Raw genomic sequence first — 22619 nt, 5'->3', positions numbered from 1 at the left:
GATTGGTAGAAGGCCTTGGTGGGTTGATGCAGAAATGGTGTCACAACAGATTGAGGAGGTGCCGGGGCAGGCTGCCAGGAGGTGGTAGCCAGGCAGGAGAGGCCTGATTGGGAGAAGGCCTCGGTGGGTAGGCAGCGCCTTAGTTGATTCACGTGGAGCTGCCACTCGCTGCCATCGGGAAGTCCGACCCTATAAGAACAGGGACCGGTTACTTTGGTGATGGTGGCAGGCACCCACCTTGGATCCCCTGGAGAAACTCCTGGCAAAGACCAGGTCGCCCTCCCCGAAGAGGCATTGAGGCACCCCCAGGCTGCGAGGCTGCATGGCATTATAAAGAGGGTGCAGCCTGTCTACGATGGTTCGCAAACAGCGGCCCATCAGCAGCTCCACAGGGCTTTTGTTGGAGAGGGGACATGGGGTGGAGTGTTAGCCGAGGAGATAAGCCGCCACCTTGCCCAGCCAATCCCCCCGGTCCATGTCCCCCTATGCTTCTTTGGCTGAGCAGACTGCTTGTTCCACTCAGCCATTGCAATCAGGATGGTAGGGGGCCGTTGGGGTGTGGTGGATCCCTTGCCCGGTCAGGAAATTCTGGAAGGCCACGGTAGTGAATTGAGGCCCGTTGTCAGTCACGACTGTGTCCAGCAACCCATGCATGGCGAACACCCGCCGCAATGCCCGTATGGTGGACTCCGCAGTGGCAGATGCCATGAGCAGGATGCCAATGGGAGTAGGCATCCACGACTACCAGGAAATTCTGCCCACGAAATTTATGTTGTGCCAAATGTCGCTCCATGACCACCGGCCCTGCGCCAGCTGAGAGTCTAGGGTGCCCCTCCAGCTGAACAGACAGGCGTCCATTGTCAGAATGAGGCGCTCCTGGTCCCTGAATGGCAGCCCCTGAGTAAGGTTGGGGACATCCACCACTTGAGGAACATCAGCACCTGTGTGTAGCTGGCACCTTGAGTATCGAGTTGCTGGAATCGGACCTCTGATATGGGAGCATCCTCCACTGAAGTGTCCTTCAGCCGCATCCACAGAACCACCTTGATACAGGAGATGAACTTTCCCAGCAAGCTGGAGAGGAGGGCTATGGGAACACAACAATCCCTCCGAATCTGCTTAACTAACTTCAACAAACTGGACCTGCGATCCAGGGAAAGAAAAACTCGACCCAAACAGGAATCTATAACTGTCCCCAGATGGAGAATCTGGGTGTCTGGGTAAGGGTACTCTTCTTGAAGTTAACCGAGAACCCCAAACTCTGGAGAGTATCAATGACCTGCTGCAGATCCGCCCTTGTCTGGGAAGGTGACATCCCCTGGATGAGGATATCATCCAGGTAGCAATGAAATCTAATGGGAACCTCCCTCAGGTGGGCAGCAACTACCGCTAACACCTTGGTGAAGGACCTGGGAGCCAAAGCCAACCCAAATGGCAGGGCCCTGTATTGATAGTGTACCCCTAAATAGGAGAAGTGTAGGAAACGCCTATGCTCAGGGAGAATGGGGATGTGCAGGTGTGCCTGCACATCCCCATAGACTCAATGGATGCCATAGACTCCCCCTCACAAATCCCTGCCAAAATGAACTTGAGAGAGGCCATCTTAAAACGCCTGTAAACCAAGAACTCAAAAGCTCAAAAGCTTTAAATCCAAAATGGCCCTCCACCCACCCACCCAAAGACTTAGGCACTAGGAAAAGGTTCGAATAGAATCCCCTGCCCAAGCCAATGACTGGAAGGGCCTCCTGAGGGTCATCCTCACCTTCCTGTCATCAGCCTTCAGGTTGTCCGCCATATCTTTGGGCACAAGCGAGGCTGTAGCAGCCAAGGCCACCACAGGTGGATCCAGAAATCTGGTTTGATGTTATAGAACCGTCTGACATTACTGCCTGGAGTTGGGAAAGCCCCAGGAGTCTCCCATTGCTTTTTTACCACCTCCAAGAATAAATGAGGCGCAGAGATCTCCTCCTTAGCAATCTTAGGCTCAGAAAAAACTGGGCCCTACGGCTTCTTTGCTGGCTCCCCTTCCTTGACTGCCTCACTGCCCCCCAACTGTGCAGTAGCACGTGCCTTGCACAGAAGGGATCAGAATAAATTTGGAGGGGATCAACCCTGTAAAAGCGGGGGGTCAGGAGCCAGAACCTCCTCATCTTCAAAAAGATCTGGATCCCGCTGAACCTTATCCCTCATGACTTACCCCTCACTAGCCAGGGATGGTGACACAGGGCAGCTGACCAGCTGGGCAGGGGCCCGTGCTAGAGATGAAGCGGTCTTGGGAGCCGTGATCTCGCCCTAAGATGCAGGGCGTGGCATCTGCCACTGCAGGCCTGCAGCAACACCAGAGTCAATCACTCTTTCAATAAGATTCTGAAGACCAACAGGCAGATCCTCCATATCCAATGAATCCAAGCTAGGGCCCTCTGTAGCCTGACTACGAATGGGCAGAGGTGCCAAGCTGGGCCTGGAAGAAGCCCTCTCCCCCAACTGGGCCTCTTGCAAATCTAAATCAGCCTGAACATTTGCCTGGTCTTGGTCCTCCATAGAGAGAGGAGGCGAAGGGGAAGTCTCCCCAAAAAACGCCCTCAAAGAGTCTGGGGAACTAGGGGGGGAATTCTCCCTCAAAGCACTGCCCAAGGGTTACCTGGACCTGGATGGGGAGGGGCTGATCTTGTCCTGCAGGGCCGGCAACCTCTCGCCCCTGGAGAAGGTCTTGGTTAAGGTTTTATGCCTGCTTTGCTTGTCCTTCTGGATGGCACGGGAAGGGCGAGTGGCAGCTGAGGCTTTAAGCCTCCTGGAGGAGGCAGTAGGCTGCTGGCCGCTGCCTAGAAGTCCCCTCTCCAGGGAACATTGGAGGAGAAGGAGACCTATCTGCCATCTTGGTTCTTACTTACGACCACTCCTTGCGCTTCCATCACAATCTGTTCCTCACCTCCACCTCAGCAGCAAGAGCAGGTCTTCACTCCCCTCGCAACATGCCCTGATTTCAAAATGCCGGGATTGGAGCGCTATGGGGCTGCCACGGCTTCCCAGGGAGTTTACGTGCCTTCCAAGCCACTTCCGCGGGTCCTCAGAGCACCGTAGCCTTTGTGCTCTTCTCTGCACTCTCCTCAGCAGCAAGAAAACAGTCCTTTAGAGTGACAGGGGCTGAGGGCTGGAAACCAAGGCCCATTAGCCCCCACAAGTGCCGATCCACGTGGCTGCCAGCTAAAAATGGCCGCCGGAATGGCAGCCAAGCCACCAGAATCTCCAAGCCCTGAATTCAAATCCCCAGGCAGCTGGAAAAGCCACAGCCACTGCCAGGGACTTACAATAAGGTGGAGGTAGGGTCTCAGTGAGGAAGGAAGTAGGGATGAGCTGAGGAGGGTCCAGAAATGGTAAATGAATCAGGAGTCAAAGAATTGTAATCTCTTCTTTGGCCAGACTGGATTGATACTAGAGTCAGAAAGGTGGAGCTCAGAGGCGTGGCTTCAGCTTCAACCCAGTCTCGAGGCCAATTGGCTGTGATAATGCCATCTCTGGACCATCCTGCAAACTCACTCTGGAAAATGGCTATGCCAAAACTCATTTATGTGTGCATACTTATAGGTTATGTAATGCATTCTGCAACTAATAAGGCAGTATCCATTTGGTTCTTGTAATTCCAAACAGCTGTTTATAACAGACCCACCCAGAAATCCCTGTGCTCCTTTTTATGCAAGGTTGCTTTGTACTGGCATGTTGCCAAGAGGTCAATAGGAGGCCAAATTGAAAACTAACTATGGGATCAGCTTGAAATGTAAATGTTAGCAATAAATCCATCAGCCTGTCTACCACATGTTCATACACCTATAATTCCAATCCATGGATTTCTGTATTATACATGAATGGTTCAAACTTGTCGATAAATAAAAGGACATAATAAATGGCATTTGCAAATAGATGTCTTAGGGGAAACAAAAGGGTGATATGATTAGGACAAAGTGTACAAACCATTATAAGATTAGAATAAGCACATCTACTCAAAGCTCTGTTGAGCAGTTAAAACCAAATAACAATATAATCATTCAGGAATCTACCTCTTTCCAAAAGAGGAACCTATCAATGGCTAATCATTAACATCCCAACATTCAGTATACTAATAAATCAACACTAATAGCACTTATTTACTGTATTTCTCATTAAATTCTTATATTTAAGTGACATAAATTGGGCTACAAGCATGCTTAGCTCAAGACATCCACTGAGCACCTCACTGAGATGTGAATTTGAACCTGACTTCCCAGTCCAACACCTTCATCACAGTAGAGAATTGAATCTCTCCAAACTATTGAGAGAATGGAGAATAGACAGATTCAAGAAACAGACAGAAAATAAAATCACTTCAAAGTGGATTTCAAAGGAAGAAATGGCAACCTGAAGACAGTCATTCGACCAATCTGCATACAGATATGGAGGGGGGGGGGTTGAACAACTAGCCTTGTGGTGCAACCAGAACAATCTTGAACTAAACACACTCAAAACTGTAGAAATGGTGGTAGATTTTAGGAAAAACCCTCATATAATACCACCTCTTACAATACTAGACAACACAGTATCAACAGTAGGGACCAGGGGTGGATTCCTACCAGTTCTAACCTCTTCTATAGAAGAGGTTCCACAAATCTACAGTGCCGTTCAGAATCGGTTCCAGCTCCCTCTCCCTGCCCGTCCGCACATCATCAAGATGAAGAGCGAAAGGAGGAATTCTGGGAGTTGAAGTCCACAAGTCTTAAAGCTGTCAAGTTTGAACACCCCTGGGTTTTTTTTCCAAAAGAGTTAGGGGTGCAAGGGTCTTGTAACTTGACAGCTTTAAGACTTGCGTGCTTCAATGCCAGAGTTCCTGAGCCAACATGACTGAAGGAGGAATTCTGGAGTTGAAGTCCACAAGTCTTAAAGCTGTCAAGTTTGAACACCCCTGGGTTTTTTTCCTAAAGGGTTAGGGTGCAGGGGTCTTGTAACTTGACAGCTTTAAGACTTTCGTGCTTCAAATGCCAGAGTTTCTGAGCCAACATTTTGGTTGCTAAGCAAGAGCATTGTTAAGCGGATTTCACAAGTTCGCCATGCCCATGCAGTCACATGGCTGGCAAGCCACTCCCACCCAGTCACATGGTCAGCAAGCCACTCCCACCCAGTCACATGTCTGGCAAGCCACTCCCACAAAGTAGGCCACACCTACAGAAGAAGTTCTAAAAAAAATTGAAACCCACCACTGGTAAGGACCTTCTCATTTCTCAAGACTTAAAATGGACACCTAACATTAAAAATGTCATTTAAAAAAGCACAACAAAGAATGATCTTTCTGCACCAACTCAGAAAGCTCAAACTGCCACAGGAGCTACTGATACAGTTCTACAGAGGAATTATTGAGTCTGTCATCTGCACCTCTATAACTGTCTGATTTGGCACTGCAACCAAACAAAACAAACACAGACTTTAACAGATAATTAGAACTGCATAAAAAACAATTGCTACCAACCTGCTTTCCATTGAGGACCTGTATACTGCACGAGTCAAAAAGAGGCCTGTGAAAATATCTACAGACCCCTCAAATCCTGGACATAAATTGTTTCAACTTCTACCCTCAAAACGATGCTATAGGGCACTGCACACCAGAACTAGACACATGGACAGTTTTTTCCAGAATGCCATCACTCTGCTGAACAACTAATTCCCACAACACTGTCAAACTATTTACTAAGACTGTATTACTATTATTCTCATCCTTCCTATTACTTATCTCCTCCCACTTATGACTATAACCTTGTTGCTTGTATTTCTACAATTTATATTGTTTTATTTGTTTCCTAGTATGATTTGATTGCGTATCACTGTTGTATCTTATGATACTTATTGAATGTATTTTTTTCTTTTTATGTACACTGAGAGCATAGACAAATTCTGCACCAAAGACAAATTCCTTGTGCGTCCAATCATACTTGGCCAATAAAGAATTCTATTCTATTCTATTCTATTCTATTCTATTCTATTCTATTCTATTCTATAGAGCTCTGGGGGGATGAGGGAATAACCAACTTGCTATAACTGTGGTTGACACTTTCAATAACGACACTGGGTCCCCCTACTCCTTTTTCTAATCACTTTGCGATATTGCTTTTTAACTGCTTTTTAGTTTTTAGAAAACTTTGGATGGACAATTTTAAGCAACGGGTAAGAAATTTTAAATAGATTTACTTTAAAACATATTTTGGATTAAGCAGCAAAAGGGTGAATAGAATTTTAATTTTGGAAAGTTACAAATGGACTAAGCAACTCGTTTAATTCAAAATAAGATTTTGGAATTAATCTTAAGAATCCTTCTCATGGGAAAATGTTTTTGTTTTTAATTCTCTTCAATAAAATATAATAAAATGAAACTTTGAAGGTTAAACACTAGAGGAACCAGAAGGAACTAAAGGTCACAATTAAAGAACAACACTTACATTTACTCATATAGAATGAAGCAAAGTATTTTAACATTGGATATATATTTTTCTTCCATTCAATCGTGTCAAATTCTTATATAGTTTTCTTGGCAAAGTGTTTGAGAAGTGATTTGCCATTACCTCCTTCCTAGGACTGAGAGAAAGTGATTGGCCCAAGGCAGAGGTGGGTTGCTCCCGGTTTGGCCCAGATTGGACAAATCAGTAGTGGCTCTGGCAGTAGGCGCCGCCCACCCAGCTGGATCCTTCTGCGCATGCGCAGAAGCATTGTGCACACAAGCAAACCAGTAATAAAAAAATGGAAACACAACACTGGCCCAAGGTCATCCAACTGGCTTTGTGCCTAAGGTGAGACTAGAATTCATGGTCTTTTGGTTTCTACTCTGATGCTTTAACCACACTATCCCAAACTGGCTCTCCATAAAGATATAACTATCAACAAATGACTTCTCTCACTGGTTATCCATTCACCTTTAAAATACATCTAAAACGGATTCCTCTCTCAAATCAATAGCAATAGCAGTTAGACTTATATACCGCTTCATAGGGCTTTCAGCCCTCTCTAAGCGGTTTACAGAGTCAGCATATTGCCCCCAACAACAATCCGGGTCCTCATTTTACCCACCTTGGAAGGATGGAAGGCTGAGTCAACCCTGAGCCGGTGAGATTTGAACAGCCGAACTGCAGAACTGCAGTCAGCTGAAGTAGCCTGCAGTGCTGCATTTAACCACTGCGCCACCTTGGCTCTATCCTCCCATTAAATTTAAACCTTGAAATGCATAAAGCCAATTACTTCCATAGGTAGGAATTGATCGCAGGTATTTAATTATAATATGGCAGGCACAGTGGCTTCCTTAGGCATTGTGTGGCTAATCCCAAATGCAGGGATTCAATGAACTCCAAATAATTTCCAAACAAATTGATACTTCACAGCCACTTAAGTCAACTTGTACTGTATCAGCAAATAAATGTGGCCCCCATAGATGTTTGTACATGCTACATGGATTTCATGTCACAGTCTTTACAAGGATCAGTACTAATGAAGGAGAAAAAACTATCCTTTCTCTAGTTAGTAAATAAGTAGATGGATGGATGGATGGATGGATGGATGGATGGATGGATGGATGGATGGATGGATGGATAGATAGATAGATAGATAGATAGATAGATAGATAGATAGATAGATAGATAGATAGATAGATAGATAGATAGATACTTTTCTCTTTAATCTAAAGATACTTTCCTGATGCCAAATTGCCTATGTTACATTTCTGTCACTGGAAATATACTTCAACAAAACTAAAAGGAGAAAAATGTTGTGTTATGAGGCTTCAAGCTGAAAAAAGGTAAAATATAATATTACACAAATCTGACCTTATCAGCAATAACTCAACTTGTATATTTATGATCTCTCACTGTAAAAGGGAAAACTACTTCAAGAAATGACAAGGGAACATTTCCTTAGAGAATAAAGAGAACATAAGCAGCAGCTTTCAATTAACTCCAAACCACAGGCTAGCAGAAGGAACATTGCTATAATTTACCAGGATAAAATAAGAAAAGATTTATAAAGAAACTGCAGCAGAGATATCTTGATGAGTGCAGAGCTCCCAGAAACTCTAGATCAAGTAGATTATTGCTACTCCTCAAACAGACCACTTTATTTATTCATTTTTTTAAACAGTCCAAGAGCCAAAGTTTCTGAGTAGTTTACAATAAACAACAATTGATTTGTTTGATGAGGGAAAGGACAATAATAATAATAATAATAATAATAATAATAATAATAATAATAATAATAATAATAATAAGTAACCATATTTATTGGTGACTTAAATCCTCTTATAATGTTTTTATTTAAAAAATGAACTTGGGATTTAAGGGTTTGATGCAGAGGTGGTATTCAGCAGGTTCTGACCAGTTCTGAAGAACGGGTAGCGGAAATTTTGAGTAGTTCGGAGAACCGGTAAATACCACCTCTGACTGGCCCCGCTCCCATCTATTATCTAGCCCCCAAGTTCCAGCTGATCAGGAGGAAATAGGGATTTTGCAGTAACTTTCCCCTGGAGTGGGGAGGGAATGGAGATTTTACAGTATCCTTCACTTGCCAACCAAACAATGCCACACCCACAGAACTGGTAGTAAAAAAAAATTGAATCCCACCACTAGTTTGATGACTAGAAAAGGTAGATTATGGAAAGAAGTAAATTACATTTTAACCTTTATGAGAGGATAATATATAAATGTACTTGTAAATGCTATTCAATTGGAAGCCATTTCTTCATAACTTTCTTTTGTTTCTTTTCTCCTCTTTCTTTTCCTCTTTTTTCACTTATTACTTTACTTCCTTTACTGTTTTTGAACTGTGCACAAATTTTATCCTCTTAATAATGTATCTCAGTCCCAATAATGTGGGTACAAAAGGATAACATGCGTTCTCTAACTATTTTAAGTGGATATCAAGATAGGCCAATAATGTGAATTCTCTAGAATGCAGTTTGTCTTGGCTGTCCAGTAAAGGGAAGATGTTTGTTTAATACATTCATATAAATATTGAGATAGTTAGAGAAAACATCATATGTAATATAAAAATAGGTAAGGTAAGCAAAGAACCAAAAAGCTTATCAACCAGCCTGAATTGACCATAGGATAAAGCACTTCACTTGCAAAGAAAGAACCCTCTAACTCTGATCTCTGAAAGTCACCCTAGCCATTCAAAGGCTCAGTGTGACTGCTTGGGTTAAATTGCTCTACAGGAGGAAGTGATATATAGCATAGATCAGTAAAATATCAAACCATGCCATAGCCACCAAGCCACGCCCACAGAACTAGTAGTAAAAATTTTGAATCCCATCACTGATCTAAACATCTGGATCTCTCCCACTGTTGCGGCTATGATCTGTCTTTTACTACAATTTGTAAGAAAGTTAACAGTCCTTGTTCCAATTCTCTCCAAGATTAGACAAGAAGAAAATGAAAAGCATTAAAATATGTGAGTGTGAGAGACAGAAGGGGGGGAGGGAAGGAGAGGGAGCGAGATCTTATGATATCTATAATCCCACAAACTTTATTACTACTTTCACTTAACCATGATCAAGTCTTGCCTGGTACAGAAATATTTCTGTATTCCGTCCTCATTTCTCAGTCTGCCATGAATTAATTACAATTGAAAACACTGGTCATCAAATTAACCCAAACAAGCCAGCTTCATAAAGTCCATTTAGAATTTTGTGTAGTTTCAATTGGCATATCAGTAACCATAGTTTCCCATTTTGGACATGGCAAGAAACTATGAAAAATTAAAACTGCCCTGTACTCAGAAGGAATAATGTGAGGATGGGGCAAACACAACCTCTAGTAATAACCTGACTTACAGGTAGTCCTCACTTTACAACATGTTGCTTGCAAAAGCAACCCAAAAAGTACTTATGACCCAATTCTAGATTTCCAATAGCAGCACTGTCCCTCATGGTCACATAACCAGAGTTCAGGTGCTTGGCAATTGGCTTGCCTTTAAAGCAGTGTTTCTTAACCTTGGCAACTTTAAGTCCTGTGGACTTCAACTCCCAAAATTCCCCAGCCAGCCAGGATTCTGGGAGTTGAAGTCCACAGGACTTAAAGTCGTCAAGGTTGAGAAACACTGCTTTAAAGATAGTTGCAGTATTCTGCAGTCATGTGGGGTTATTTATAACTTCTTTGTCGGAAACTGGTTTTTTTTTCCATCCAGTTTCTGACAAAAAACTGCTACAGGAATGCATTGACTCAATAAGCACTGTGTTCACTTAACAACTGCCACAAAAAATGTTGTAAAATCTGATTGGTCACGTGGGTGCCTTGATTTACACCTGTCATAGTTACAATGAAAATTTCAGGCTTCATTATGGTCGTAAATCAAGGATTACTTGTACTACCTTAAGATACAGGCTGCATTCGTACATCCTGAACCACACTTAACCTCATGTGTTATACACACCCCATTATGGTGTAACATGTTGTGGAAACTCTAACAATTGAATTAATTAAAAAAATTCTCAAAGTGGTTTACAATTAAAAAAAGTAAACATGGTTTAACATATGAAGTGAATGCAACTGTAACTATAGATATGAACATCCCAAGTATGCCATGAACATATTCAATAAAGTGATGGCTTTGTGTTCTATGACTGAGGGGGCAATATAGGACTACTGTAGCTGCACAATATTTCCATCATGTCTTTGGAAATTCCATTATATTATTGTTTGATATTAACTATAATTAATTGCACCACTGGTGCATTATCTATGTTTAACAATAGAATTCAAGAAATCTGTTATCAATTTTCTAAAATGCAGTGCAACATAAAAACTAAATACTTTAGTGCACAACACTTATCTTGCATGTCCCTTTTGCACACTCATCAACCAACAACTCATAAATAATGATGAACAGGAGAAGAGAAATGAAGGAAATAGCATCAAGCAATTTACAACTTTCTCTATTAATTAACAGTCAAAGAATAAGGAGTTTTGAAGCCATACAAAAGCAAATATATTGATTCAAAATGAAAGATATTACCAGCTATATTATCATTGTGTATTGCACAATACAAGGTAACATACATAAATCACATATTTTCTGCATAAATCAAATGATACATTGTTTACAATTATGCTGTATTGATTGTCATTTTTCTGCTCAGTGAGATGCACTGTTATCTCTTAACATACAACTTTTAGTTTATATATAATGCAGGTTTTTATGCCCAGCCTTCCAAACTAAACTAGTTACAGAAATTATATTTCTGTAAAGGCTACGTTCAATTGCCATTATGATATTGTTAAATAAAGAGGGAGAGAAAGCTTTAAATGAAAATTTAAAACTCAGGATACACGGTATATATTCAGTGTCATTGATTTTATGTACTTATTTGTAGAAAACAAGAGTATTTACATTTATAGATTTATTTTGCTGTATTATCTGTTCCACACTTGTGGAAAAGAGAAAAACAAAGCAGGCTTATACTCAAGCTCTAGTTTTGTTTTGTTTTTCTAGGAAGGGGAGGACTAGGTAAAAGGCCCATGGTAGTCATTGTTCATGCGGAAGGGGAGGGTGGATCACAGTAAGAAGGAACAGCCTGACTAAAGATGAGCAGGCTACCCCTGGGCTAATGCCAGACTGAATCCCATCTATGCATATATCTGCTAGTCTGAAAAATGATTGGCTTACAGCTGTCTCCGCCCCTTTTTTCAAATAGAATCCGAGTGCCCATTCTTTGTCTTCCCATCCCTCTGCAGCTGTTGCCGTATCACATCTCACATTTTCCATTCTGCTGAGCAGGGCCTCGGAGCTCTTGTTCTCCTCCCCCCGCACATACACACACACCCTGTGATGACAAGGCAGCCATCGGCTGCATAACAACTCCCCAATACTACAATTCTCCTGTCAGCTTTGTTTGGTAGGTCTCTGAAGACAGGCCAAAAAGGAAAAGCAAGGCACCGTATGCGTACTTGCTCCCCCCTACCACCATCCCCCACTGGTAAACTAAGATGAGGAAAGGAATTTCAAACACAAAGCCCAATCGTAACTTCCCCAAAGCTTGCTGTGCTCCTCAGATCAATAATATAGAACGAAACAAATCCACAGAGGCATCTTGACACTGATGCATTTCCCAGAGGAAATATAACTATTTAGCCCACAGTAACCTCAGATACATAAAAGCTGAAAATTAAGCCTAATGCAACAGCTTATACCTCTTTGCCCATATTCTGCAAACTGGCTAGGGGGAAAAAACAGAAAGAAAACCTTTATTTGCTTATTGTTTTCTCCTCATTGCAGTCCCAATTAAAAACTTCCTATTTCCATCTACTAGCAACAATTGTCAATTGAAAAACAATTATCATTGGACCAGGGATTGCTAACCGTTTTGGCACTGGGTGCAGAAAGTGCACACGCATGTGTGCACCCATAATGCAATGTGTGCACCCCTGCGCACCCTGACCCATGCATGTGTGCGTGACCCTCACACGTGCATCCCACCGCCATGCATTCACATGCAACCCCATGCATGCACACGCTTCCTCCCACACGTGCCCTGCTCCCCCATGCATGTGCCCTGCCCTCCACACATGTGCACACTTCTCCTGCGTGCGACTTGTATGCGCAACAGTGCTCCAAAAACCAGCTGGCTGTGGGAGGCATGCACACATGCACGGTGGAGCTGAGCTGGAAAGAAGGCTCACATACCCGCAGAGAGGGTTCTGTGTGCCACCTGTGTGCCATAGGTTTGCCATCACGGCACTAGGTTGATATCATAACCTCACAAAAGGCAAAGAGATGGCATTTTGTTATCACAACATCAACAGCAATGAACAAAAGCTCTTTCAAAGCTGGAGAAGGAATACGCTTCCTATGCTGCATCCCAATGTAACATCTATAATTCAAAACAGAATCTACAATGGAATCAGCTTTTAGTACCAACATTGGTAGCTCAAGTATACTCCAAGTCTTTCCTTTCCTGATCTTTGCTGGAAATAACCTGAATAGTCTCCATTTTGATTTCTTGAATTACACTACTACAGAAAGCAATAACATTCTAATGTTTCAAGTAAGCTATATTGTGAAAGTAACTGAAGTGATTTTTTTCTTTCTTCATTTTTATATTCTAGTACACTTGCACAGTTTATTTTAATAGCATTCTTTAGTACTGAGCTGTGACAAATAAATGCTGCTCTGATGTAGTAAAGCATCTCTTGCAAAGTATGTGTGTCATTTTCTGCTTGTTAATGACAGCACCAAAAAATCTCTATGGAGCAAAAAAAAGATTAAGAGCAAGGTGTTAAACAGGAGGATTCCATCAATAGGAGGATAAATTAGCTTCTACTATAATAAACAAATAGTACAAATGCAGATAAAAAGCAATTCTCATTCAAAGGTGAATCACTAAGGAATAGCAAGAGAATTAAAAATGCTTAATATAGAATTAATCAAGATTTGCATTTTAATCTTTCTCAAAGCCATGCAAACTTTTATTACTTATACAGGAATAAATTACCTTGAACTCATTGGGACTTACTTTTACTTATATGTGAAGTGATGTGTACAATATACGTGTGTGTGTGTGTGTGTGTGTGTGTGTGTGTGTGTGTGTGTGTGTGTGTAAACTACAAACGTAACCACTGGAAAATAGTTCTTTCAAATTCCTTGGAATTTACTTCTACATAAACCTGCAAGTGACTATGCTGTTAAACACACAGTTTTAACTTTTAATTGCTCTTAACACTGGCTGGATCATGACCCAAAAAAAAGTAACATAAGTGCCCTTCTATATTTCTAATTAGTATGAAATGTTGTTACACTGCCATGACAACTTTGAATCTCTGCAGCCGTTTTCTATCAGAATATTGAGAAAGGCCAGCCTAAATGAAATCTTGACTTCCTGCCAATTTTCCTTTAGTTAGAAGGGAAGGGGAGGTATAATTCACTACTTTATTTGGCTTTATTTGGATTCCCATAACCACTCTTCAGCCTGGAGCCAAAAACTTCACCATTCTGCAAAACCAGGACAAACTGTGCTGATCCAATATATGCAATGGGTTTTGTACCACATCTTTGCAATCTCACACTGAATACTGAGCATTCAAAATCCTAAACTTCAGGTCTCGAATTAAATGGTGGGCATCCATGATATAAAAACTATGCCTGTAAGTCAAAAGAGATTTGTGCTATAGTCTAGTGCTTCTTGATACCCATCACAGTCACTTCCTGTAGCATTGTAGTTCTCTGATTAAGATATCCCTATTTTTTTCTTGCCACAGAAATGCTTGCAGGAAGACAAAGCAGATATTAAATGGTATTAGATGCTAAACCAGTTGTATAATATTTAGACTATCAAACAGCATTTTCTACAGAGCAGTTACATTTGATTTTAACATAGTCAATCTTTGTCTCACAGTACAGATTACCTGCAGGCAAAGCAGGAACCAACATTTATCTGAACATAATATCTGGAAATGCTTGTACACTGCAAAACTAGAGTACAGATGTGGATATGCAGGAACATAGATAGTTAGAAAAGGGACACCCAAGGATACAGCAACAATATGGTGATGCCTCAGACAAGAAATACCAATAGGCAAATATACCAATAGGCTTCTCTCCTTGATTAATTTCCATCCATTGTTTCCTAAAAGCAGGACAAGAAGCAATGAATGGAAACTAGACAAGGAGACAAGCAACCTAGAAGTAAGGAAAAATTTCCTGACAGTTAGAACAACTTGCCTCCAGAAGATGTGAATGCTTCAGCACTGGAAACTTTTAAGAGAGTGAACAACTATCTATCTGAAATGGTACAGGGTTTCTTGCCTGAACAGGGGGTTGGACTAGAAGACCTGCAAGGTCCCATCCAACTCTATTATTCTGTACTCTATATACCCTATCAGTGTTTTTCAACCTTTTTTGTGCAAAGGCACACTTTTTTTCATGAAAAAAATCACAAGGCACACCACCATTAGAAAATGTTAAAAAATTTTAACTCTGTGCCTATATTGACTATATATAAGGTGTTTTTCCCACGGCACACCTTACACTATGTCATGGCACACTAGTGTGCCGCGGCACAGTGGTTGAAAAACACTGCCCTAAATAAATGTTAAAAATTCACTTGTTGGTCAAACTAGACTTCTTAGTTCTCTATGTCAATCTCCCAAGAAATTACCTTTCATTTTTCTTTAGCAACCATTCCTATGTTCCTTAGTCAATCTCAATTGTCTGCAGTTTCTTTAATAAAAACAACCCTCTGTTTAGGTATCCACAAGATTGTTAGAAGGGGTATTGGAAGGAAGTGAAGGAGGGTGGAGAGACAGACCGAGAACATCCATGACATCATTCATCTGACACAGATGCACCCATCTTGGCATTAGCAGAATGGGGTCTTTGTGCAGCGCCATGAAGGCCTCCAGGACATCTGGCATCACAACCTTGTTTGCTGAAGGCTGCATCTGACACAAACCTCATCCTCCTTGCAGAAATAAATGATATTCATGGATACCTGGAGGAGCACCTGTATTAGGGACATTGGGAACTGAGTTTTGCTGTCTTCCTCAGCTTGTATGTTTGACTTAAGTACAATATTAATTAATGGACCCTAGGTAGGAGACTTCAGGTATATCCACCAATTAATTTGTATTTTAATTTTAGAATTCTAAGAACTACGACAGGTGAGATCAAAATATTTTAATTATTTTTATTGTACTAATCATATATCACATTCTGATCATACCTACTTCTGAGAATCTTACAGACCTCCAAAATACTAAGAGCACTAAAAATCAATAACATGATAGACCAATGTAATAAAATAACTTTAGAATAAAAAAAAAAGTCCGACACTAAGGAACATTCATGACCTCTTTCTTATCAGGAGAGACTAAAATGACTTCCTCCAGAACTTAATTGCCTCGCAAAAAGCTAACGGGGTCAGAAACTGTGTGATATCAGGGAAACACTGTTCCAGAGAAGAGGGCAGTAAGGATATCCCCCTTTAAAATGGATAAGGAATCTTTGAGAAAGAATTTCATTCAGTATCCAAGAAGTGTTTACAATTTTTCACACAAAAATGCATTGAGTGAATAGTGCAAAAAAGCAAACCAATAACTGCTACACGTATGTACACATGCAATTATTTTAATTATATTATTATTCACTTATAGAGTTCTTTCTTTCTATCTATCAGAAATCTGTCAGAGACAGTAAGAATCTCTGCCTTTTCTAGGGATCTAATAGACGCTCTAAGCTGAGAGTTGCATGCAGCCATTCAGGAAATATATACTACTGTTACCATGCCAACCCAATCCTGAAAAATAAAATCATCACTGCTCAGTAGTAATAGCTCAGAGAAGCAACTGAATCTGGCAACAACCCAATTACTCCCCCATTCCCTCTCTTTCACAAACTGCAGGGTTTCCTAACAAGCAATATTTTTACATTATTCAAATAGTACTCCAGCAATGTCTGTAAACCACTCTAGGGGCACATCAGCAAAGTAGCTTTCCATACAATTAATTTAACTCAGTCAGAAGAATGAAACACACAGTGAACAATCTTTGCAGAAACGTAGGTGTCTTTCTCTACTGTGAATATGAATACACAACTTGCTATGTGCAATGTAAGGTAAGGCAATGCACTATCCTGTGTTGCCTCCAGAAATAGTATAAAAATGGCAGCTATGCAATCCCAGGAAAAGATGCAGCTACTTTAAAAAGCTGCTGAGAGGTCCTATATCCAGGTAGGTTCCTGTCCACTCCAAACAGCCTTTGGAAATCAGTTCTGAAATCTTAGACACAATTATTTCTTATTACTCATATACTCTCATATAGCACCCAGCACTATTTTCCTCCATTAAATGAAGGAAACATATTTTAGAGATAGCAAAAATTTTCTCAATGGGAGGGAGAGAGAGTCAATGGACATGAGATTATTAAACATCTCTATCATCTCTATCATTTCTGAAAATGGCCTCATTCCTGGAAATTATCATTACCATGGCACATTTCAGGGATATGGTTGCCACTACATGATAGATAGATAGATAGATAGATAGATAGATAGATAGATAGATAGATAGATAGATAGATAGATAGATAGATAGATAGATAGATAGATAAGATAGATAGATAGATAGATAGATAGATAGATAGATAGATAGATAGATAGATAGATAGATAGATAGATAGATTTCCATTTAAGGTATCTTAGCTTCTGAATCAGAAAGCCAGTCTGGCCCAATGATTAAGGCACAGGACTAGGATTGGAGAAACCTGAGATTTAGTTGTAATTTAAGCAGAAACAAACTGGATAACGTTGGCCAGTCACTTTCCATCAGCCGTAGCAATAAGGCAAGGGCCAACAACTTCTGAAAATGTTGCTTAGAAAACTGCATGGACTAATTTGGTCTAGTGATTAAGGGGTCAGACTAGAAAACATGAGACTGTAAGTTCTAGTCCTGGTTTAGGCATGAAAGCCATTTGGATGACTGTGATGCAGTCAGTTTCTTTCAGCCAAACTCACCTTGCAGGCTTGCTGTTATTGCAGGGGAAAATAAGACAAGAAAGTATTAAGTATGTTATCTGCTTTGAGTTACTTATAAAAAATAATAAGGGCAGGACATACATACACATACATACATAGTTATTGAGAATCAAATTGGTACTCCAAAGAAAAAACAAGTTTGCATTAAGATACACACATACTGAACTATAATTCTGTACAACTTCTTGCCCTTCAGTACAGCTAGAGCTGATACAAATTACCCTTCTGCTCTACATTAATGTCATACTACTCTGAGAGCACCTAATCATCCTGTAGAAAACCTCTGTCCAATCAAAACCTGAGGACATGATGTTAGAATTTTAATACGCAATTGCCATAGGGAAGCAGCTTCCCATGGAGATAAAATAACCTTTAACAAGCTCTAATAAATCCTAAGAGGTTTTTGCTTATTAGACCTCAACAGTCTCCTATTCTTGAAACACTGAAATGAAATGTGAGAGGGTAATGGAATTCCTTCCTTAAGGATATGGTGAGTCCGACTGATGGGATAAGGAATATGTAACTAAGATGCCACAGAGAGGAAACTCTTATGTCAGTAAGAGGCAGTTGTTCATTGCATGAAGTGCCTGCAATGTTACAGGTGTGATTCCTTCCATTAAATATGACTAGGAACCTTTTTCTTTTTGTTTCTAAGAAAGAACAAACATCTGTATCACAATAAATCTACATATTACCCAGAAAGCTGTGGTTATGGCAATTTATCAATATAATAATTTATTTCTAATAAGTAACATAACAGATTCAATGCCTTCTGGTGTTTTTTGGAAATAAGTTGCAAAAAGACTCAAATTCCGGACATTGTAGCTGTTGACACATCCAAAGACTGATAGAAACTGCATTGCAGAACATCTGTTTCAGTAAACCAAAAGAGATTTAGGAGGAAAAACATCTTTTGAAAGCATGTGTATCTTTTAAACATGAAGTCTGGATGCTCCCGAGGCAAAATAATGTAAATTAGGAGTTTTAGGATGCTGGTGGGTGTCTTTAGGGTTGTAAGATACATGTCCTGCGCATAATCAATATCCTACAAAGGTGAACATTTGTTTTATTATGAGTGTCTGTTCTAGTAAAGCTAGATTCCTCATCAATGAAAGGGTTACAGAATTCAACATGGCAACAGATCTTGCTAAAGGACATGATATTCCTGGTGTATAGGTTTTGATGAATACCTGCTTCAAAACAAAGAGGACCATTCCAACAATGACCCATTTTTGCTCCAGGATTGGAAGGAGAGGGGGGGGTTGCACACATTTAGCAGTAAATGTCTTAAACAATACTAAGGGGCCATGAACTCTATGAGTAGCAATAACATCTACCAAGGGTAAAGTGTTTCTAGGTTTTCCTTCTAGAAAAGCTTTCTACAATGTGGTGCTCTCCAGAATGCACCACATTGTCTCAGAATGGGACAACTCAAAGCAGCCAATTCATCATAGGACGATAGGTGAATTGGGGGGGGGGGACACAGATGATGGCAGTGTCCTAAACCTGCCTTTTCCAAGGCTTCAGACTTGTACAGTCACTACAGCAGCAGCACCTCTGGAGAGCACCACCTCGGGAGAAGTCATTGTACAAGTTATTGTTCCACATAACAGTATGGAGTAGGGGAGGCCCGATTTTAGATTCGACCCACAAGCATCTTTTGAGGGAAGGGGCGTGCCTCTTCTACAAAGACTTCCTGGGCGACGAAGAGCGGGGGGGGGGGGGGGGAGAGAGAATTATTTGCAAAATCTGCGCTGTGCAAAATCGAAGGTTTGGCTTTTCCCCTGAGAAAACAGCCTCGTGCCTGCTCAATCTCCGCCCAGCCTGCCCTCCACCCGGACCCCGCTCACCTTGAGATAGTCGTTCTCGGAGCGCAGCTCCTCCAACTCCCGGGCGACTCCCGCGTCCAGCAGCTCCTCGGTGAGGTCGGAGAAAGCCAGCGAGGTGCTGAGGGGGAGGCGGCTGCTGGCCAGCGAGGCCCCCGTCGACAGGTCCTCGGGCAGCGGGGAGACGCCATCGGCGGAGGCACTGGCCGGCTGGGCAGGGGCGCTGCTGCTGGGTGGGGACTCCGTGTCGCTGCCGCCGCCGCTCAGCCCGCCCAGCTCCAGCAGCGACAGGAGCTTCGCTTCTTCCGAGGCGCTGCAGTCCGAGACCTCCGAGCTGCTGTCTGTCAGGCTGAGGGCAGGCGGCGGCTGGGAGCGCGCCGACGGCACCTTTCCGGCCCCGCCGGAGGCAGCTGCCCCTTCGCCAGCTCCGGGGAGGCGGCTCCGCCCCTTTACTCTCGCCCCGACTCGGCCTCCCGAGCCCTTCCCGGAGCCCCGCGACCCCATCGGCGGCGTGGCCTTGCCCTTCTTCTCGCCGCGGCCATCCTTGGCGCTCCCAGCCCGGCGCGAGTGTCCGCCGCCCACGGCTGACTTGCCGGGGAAGAAAACGGGCGAGCCGGGGTGGCTGCCCCGCCGGCTCTTGGCCAGCGACCACCCGGGCACATCCTTGGGTCTGGCCGGGGACGGCGCTCGGTGCAGCTTCTTCCTCTCGGGCTGCGCGGGAGGCAGCGGCGCTGGGGCCGGGGCGAAGCGCTGGCTGGGTTCCGCCTCGCACGGCGCTGCTGCCATCCCCGCACCGGACGGCTCCTCACTGGCCCCTTCGGAGCCGTCTGGGGCTGGGACCGCTCATGACCCGGCCCGGAAAGCCGCCTCCCTCGTTTCCGCGCTGGGATCTCCTGACGGCTCAAGCTCTTCCAGCGGGCTCGCTCGACTCGGGGGACGAAAACAGGTTCGGCTGGCCGTTAATCTGCCGCCACGCCGCGATGATGCTCGTCTCCGCCGCTCCACAAGCAGCAACAGTTCCTCGGTTGGCTCCCTCCGCCTCCTGCTCGTCGTCGTCGTCCTCGGTATCCCCGCCCAGCTGCGAAGACGGTGACGCGCATGGTCTGGGAACAAAAGGCGGAGTGAGGCGCCCGAGGGGGCGCTCGGATCCTCGAGGCAACAGCGACCTCCCTCTCCGGACGGCCGAGAGGGCATCTCTCTCGATCTTGGGTCGAGATGGATCCAGAGATAAGGAAGGACGCAGCGCCCCGAATCCGTTTATCTCCTGGAAGCAAAGACTGGACCCACCACCACGCATCCCCGTCAAACCCCGAAAAGTCCCCTTAATGAGGCGCTTCTGTCTGACGGAGGTCGGAACGACTTTACCTCTGGGATTAAAATATAAGATCGTGGCTTTTGAGCATGCTTGTGGTCAGGCACATCAGGATTATAAGAAATGTAGCTCAAGAAAACCCCAAAGCCACCATATTCTGTTTTTTTTAATCCCAGGAGGAAAGAAGAGGACGGTTGAATTTTCCCCACAGAAATCAAAACAATCAGCAGCTGGAAACCGAGGCAAGACAGTGCCCTGACTTCTGAGCAGTGTGGCACACAAGACCAGAAAGGGAACAACTAGTGCATGTAGGATGCAATAATGTTCAACTATTTCTGCAGGGGGAAAGGATCAGATCTGTGATAGCAAATCTACAGCAGGCGTGGCCAAAGAGGCACACGGAGCCATGTCGCCTGGCATGCTTGCCATTGTCCATTCCTGTTCTGGGCTTCAGGTGTGCGGCAGTGCCAGAAACTGGAAGAGCTGGCCTTCCGTTTTCCAGCATGAGCATCCGTGCCAGCCAGCTGATCGTTGTGCACGCATGTGTGCCAGTAACCAAAAGACTAGCTGGCCGACATGCATGTGCACGCTGGAAACCAGAAGTTTATTTTTCAGAGTGCCCATGGCCCCTGGGCTGCTCCTCTTCTGAGTTGTGGCCCTGATGACCGCACAGGGGCACTCCCTTTTTGGCAATCGGTGCTGAAAAGATTCGCCATCACTGGTCTAGATGGTTGGGGTTATTTTCCTGTTCTTTCTGAAAGTTTGCTCAACAGAAAAACATCTGCTTTCCATCTATGTTCCTTATTTTTTTTTACTAAGGATTCATGTTATTTCTATTATGCAAAATCTCCTTCAAACCTTCCCCAAATGCCTCAAACTGAGCATCAGTGGGAAGTGGGGATGGGGGAAGCCATTATATTGAGTCAAGAAATGATTATACAAATAATGAGTTCAAAAACCCAATATATACAGTAGCAACAAAATGTTTTCAGATGAGTTCCTACATTTTTTGCCTCACAACAGACCATTTTGCAAAGAGACACGTTAAAACAATTCCCCATTGCTTCAGATATATTCTACTTCAACACCCAGAATGTCATGGTGGAACTAATGTGAGGAAACTAATGTCCTCCGTGTGCTATATGAATAATTCCCAAAGAAAACACAAGAGAGCCAATATTCATGGTATCTTGAATAGACTTGAGTCCGATATGATTTATTGTGCACTTAGCAAGGCAGTTACTCTTTGTGTTCCCCACTAGTGGTACAAAACAAAAACATCGGTGCATGAAAAAAATCACAGTGTACTTTCACAGTTGCTTTGCCATGCATTTTTCTATCCACTTTCTGTTCTAAGTAGAATGTTATCCAAGAGTTCAATTAAAATTGCAATACATGATTACATTGAACGTTCAGAGACTAAGATAGACCATGGGCCAATAGAAAAAAACTGGAATAACATATCAACCAGAGGTGGGTTCCTACCAGTTCGCACCTATTTGGTAGAACCGGTTCGTCAAAGCTACCGAACCGGTTAGAAGAGGTTCCACCAGTGGACCCGGAAAGCAGGCCACACCTACAGAAGAGGTTCCAAAAAATTTTGAAACCCACCACTGGTCCTTGGATATGATTATTCTACACTATCATGCTCATATTTATAAAACTCAGTGCCTCTGTGAAAGGTAAGGATGACTACTGCGTTTGTGGTGCAATCAGAACATTGTGTGTGTTGAAGTTGTTTTAACGCAAACCAAAGATGCCTTTTAAAAAACAAGTTTACATCATATTCTTATGCATGCCAGTGCTGTCTGTGAGGTAATTTAAGGTGGTTCTGACAAGTGTCGTCGGCATCTTCATATCCGGTCACATGGGCGGCAAGCCACTCCCATCCGGTCACATGGGTGGCAAGCCACTCCCACAAAGGAGGCCACACCCACAGAGTAGGTTCGAACAATTTT

The 22619-nt window shown here is 43.0% G+C and overlaps 1 protein-coding gene across 3 annotated transcripts in view; it reads right to left on the bottom strand.

Moving 5' to 3' along the window:
* The window catches only part of MTCL2 (microtubule crosslinking factor 2), a 77081-nt gene extending 56710 nt beyond the window's left edge, over positions 1-20371 (bottom strand). For 2 of the 3 annotated variants that reach the window (XM_014061104.2, XM_014061105.2), the window contains exon 1: positions 19374-20370. In XM_014061104.2, the coding sequence (XP_013916579.2) occupies positions 19374-20135 (762 nt within the window). In that variant the 5' untranslated portion in view covers positions 20136-20370. Of the gene's footprint in view, positions 1-19373 lie in introns of all 3 variants that reach the window. The other variant, XM_014061103.2, reaches the window with a different exon arrangement.
* Between the last annotated feature and the right edge of the window lie 2248 nt (positions 20372-22619).

The sequence above is a fragment of the Thamnophis sirtalis genome, unplaced genomic scaffold, assembly GCF_051295495.1.
Source record: "Thamnophis sirtalis isolate CommonGarterSnake01/CBP01778 unplaced genomic scaffold, rThaSir2_p1.2 scaffold_7, whole genome shotgun sequence".
In the NCBI taxonomy this organism is placed as follows: Eukaryota; Metazoa; Chordata; class Lepidosauria; order Squamata; family Natricidae; genus Thamnophis; species Thamnophis sirtalis.
The sequence above is the reverse complement of the archived record's forward strand: the minus strand, read 5'-3'. Positions and strand labels throughout refer to the sequence as shown.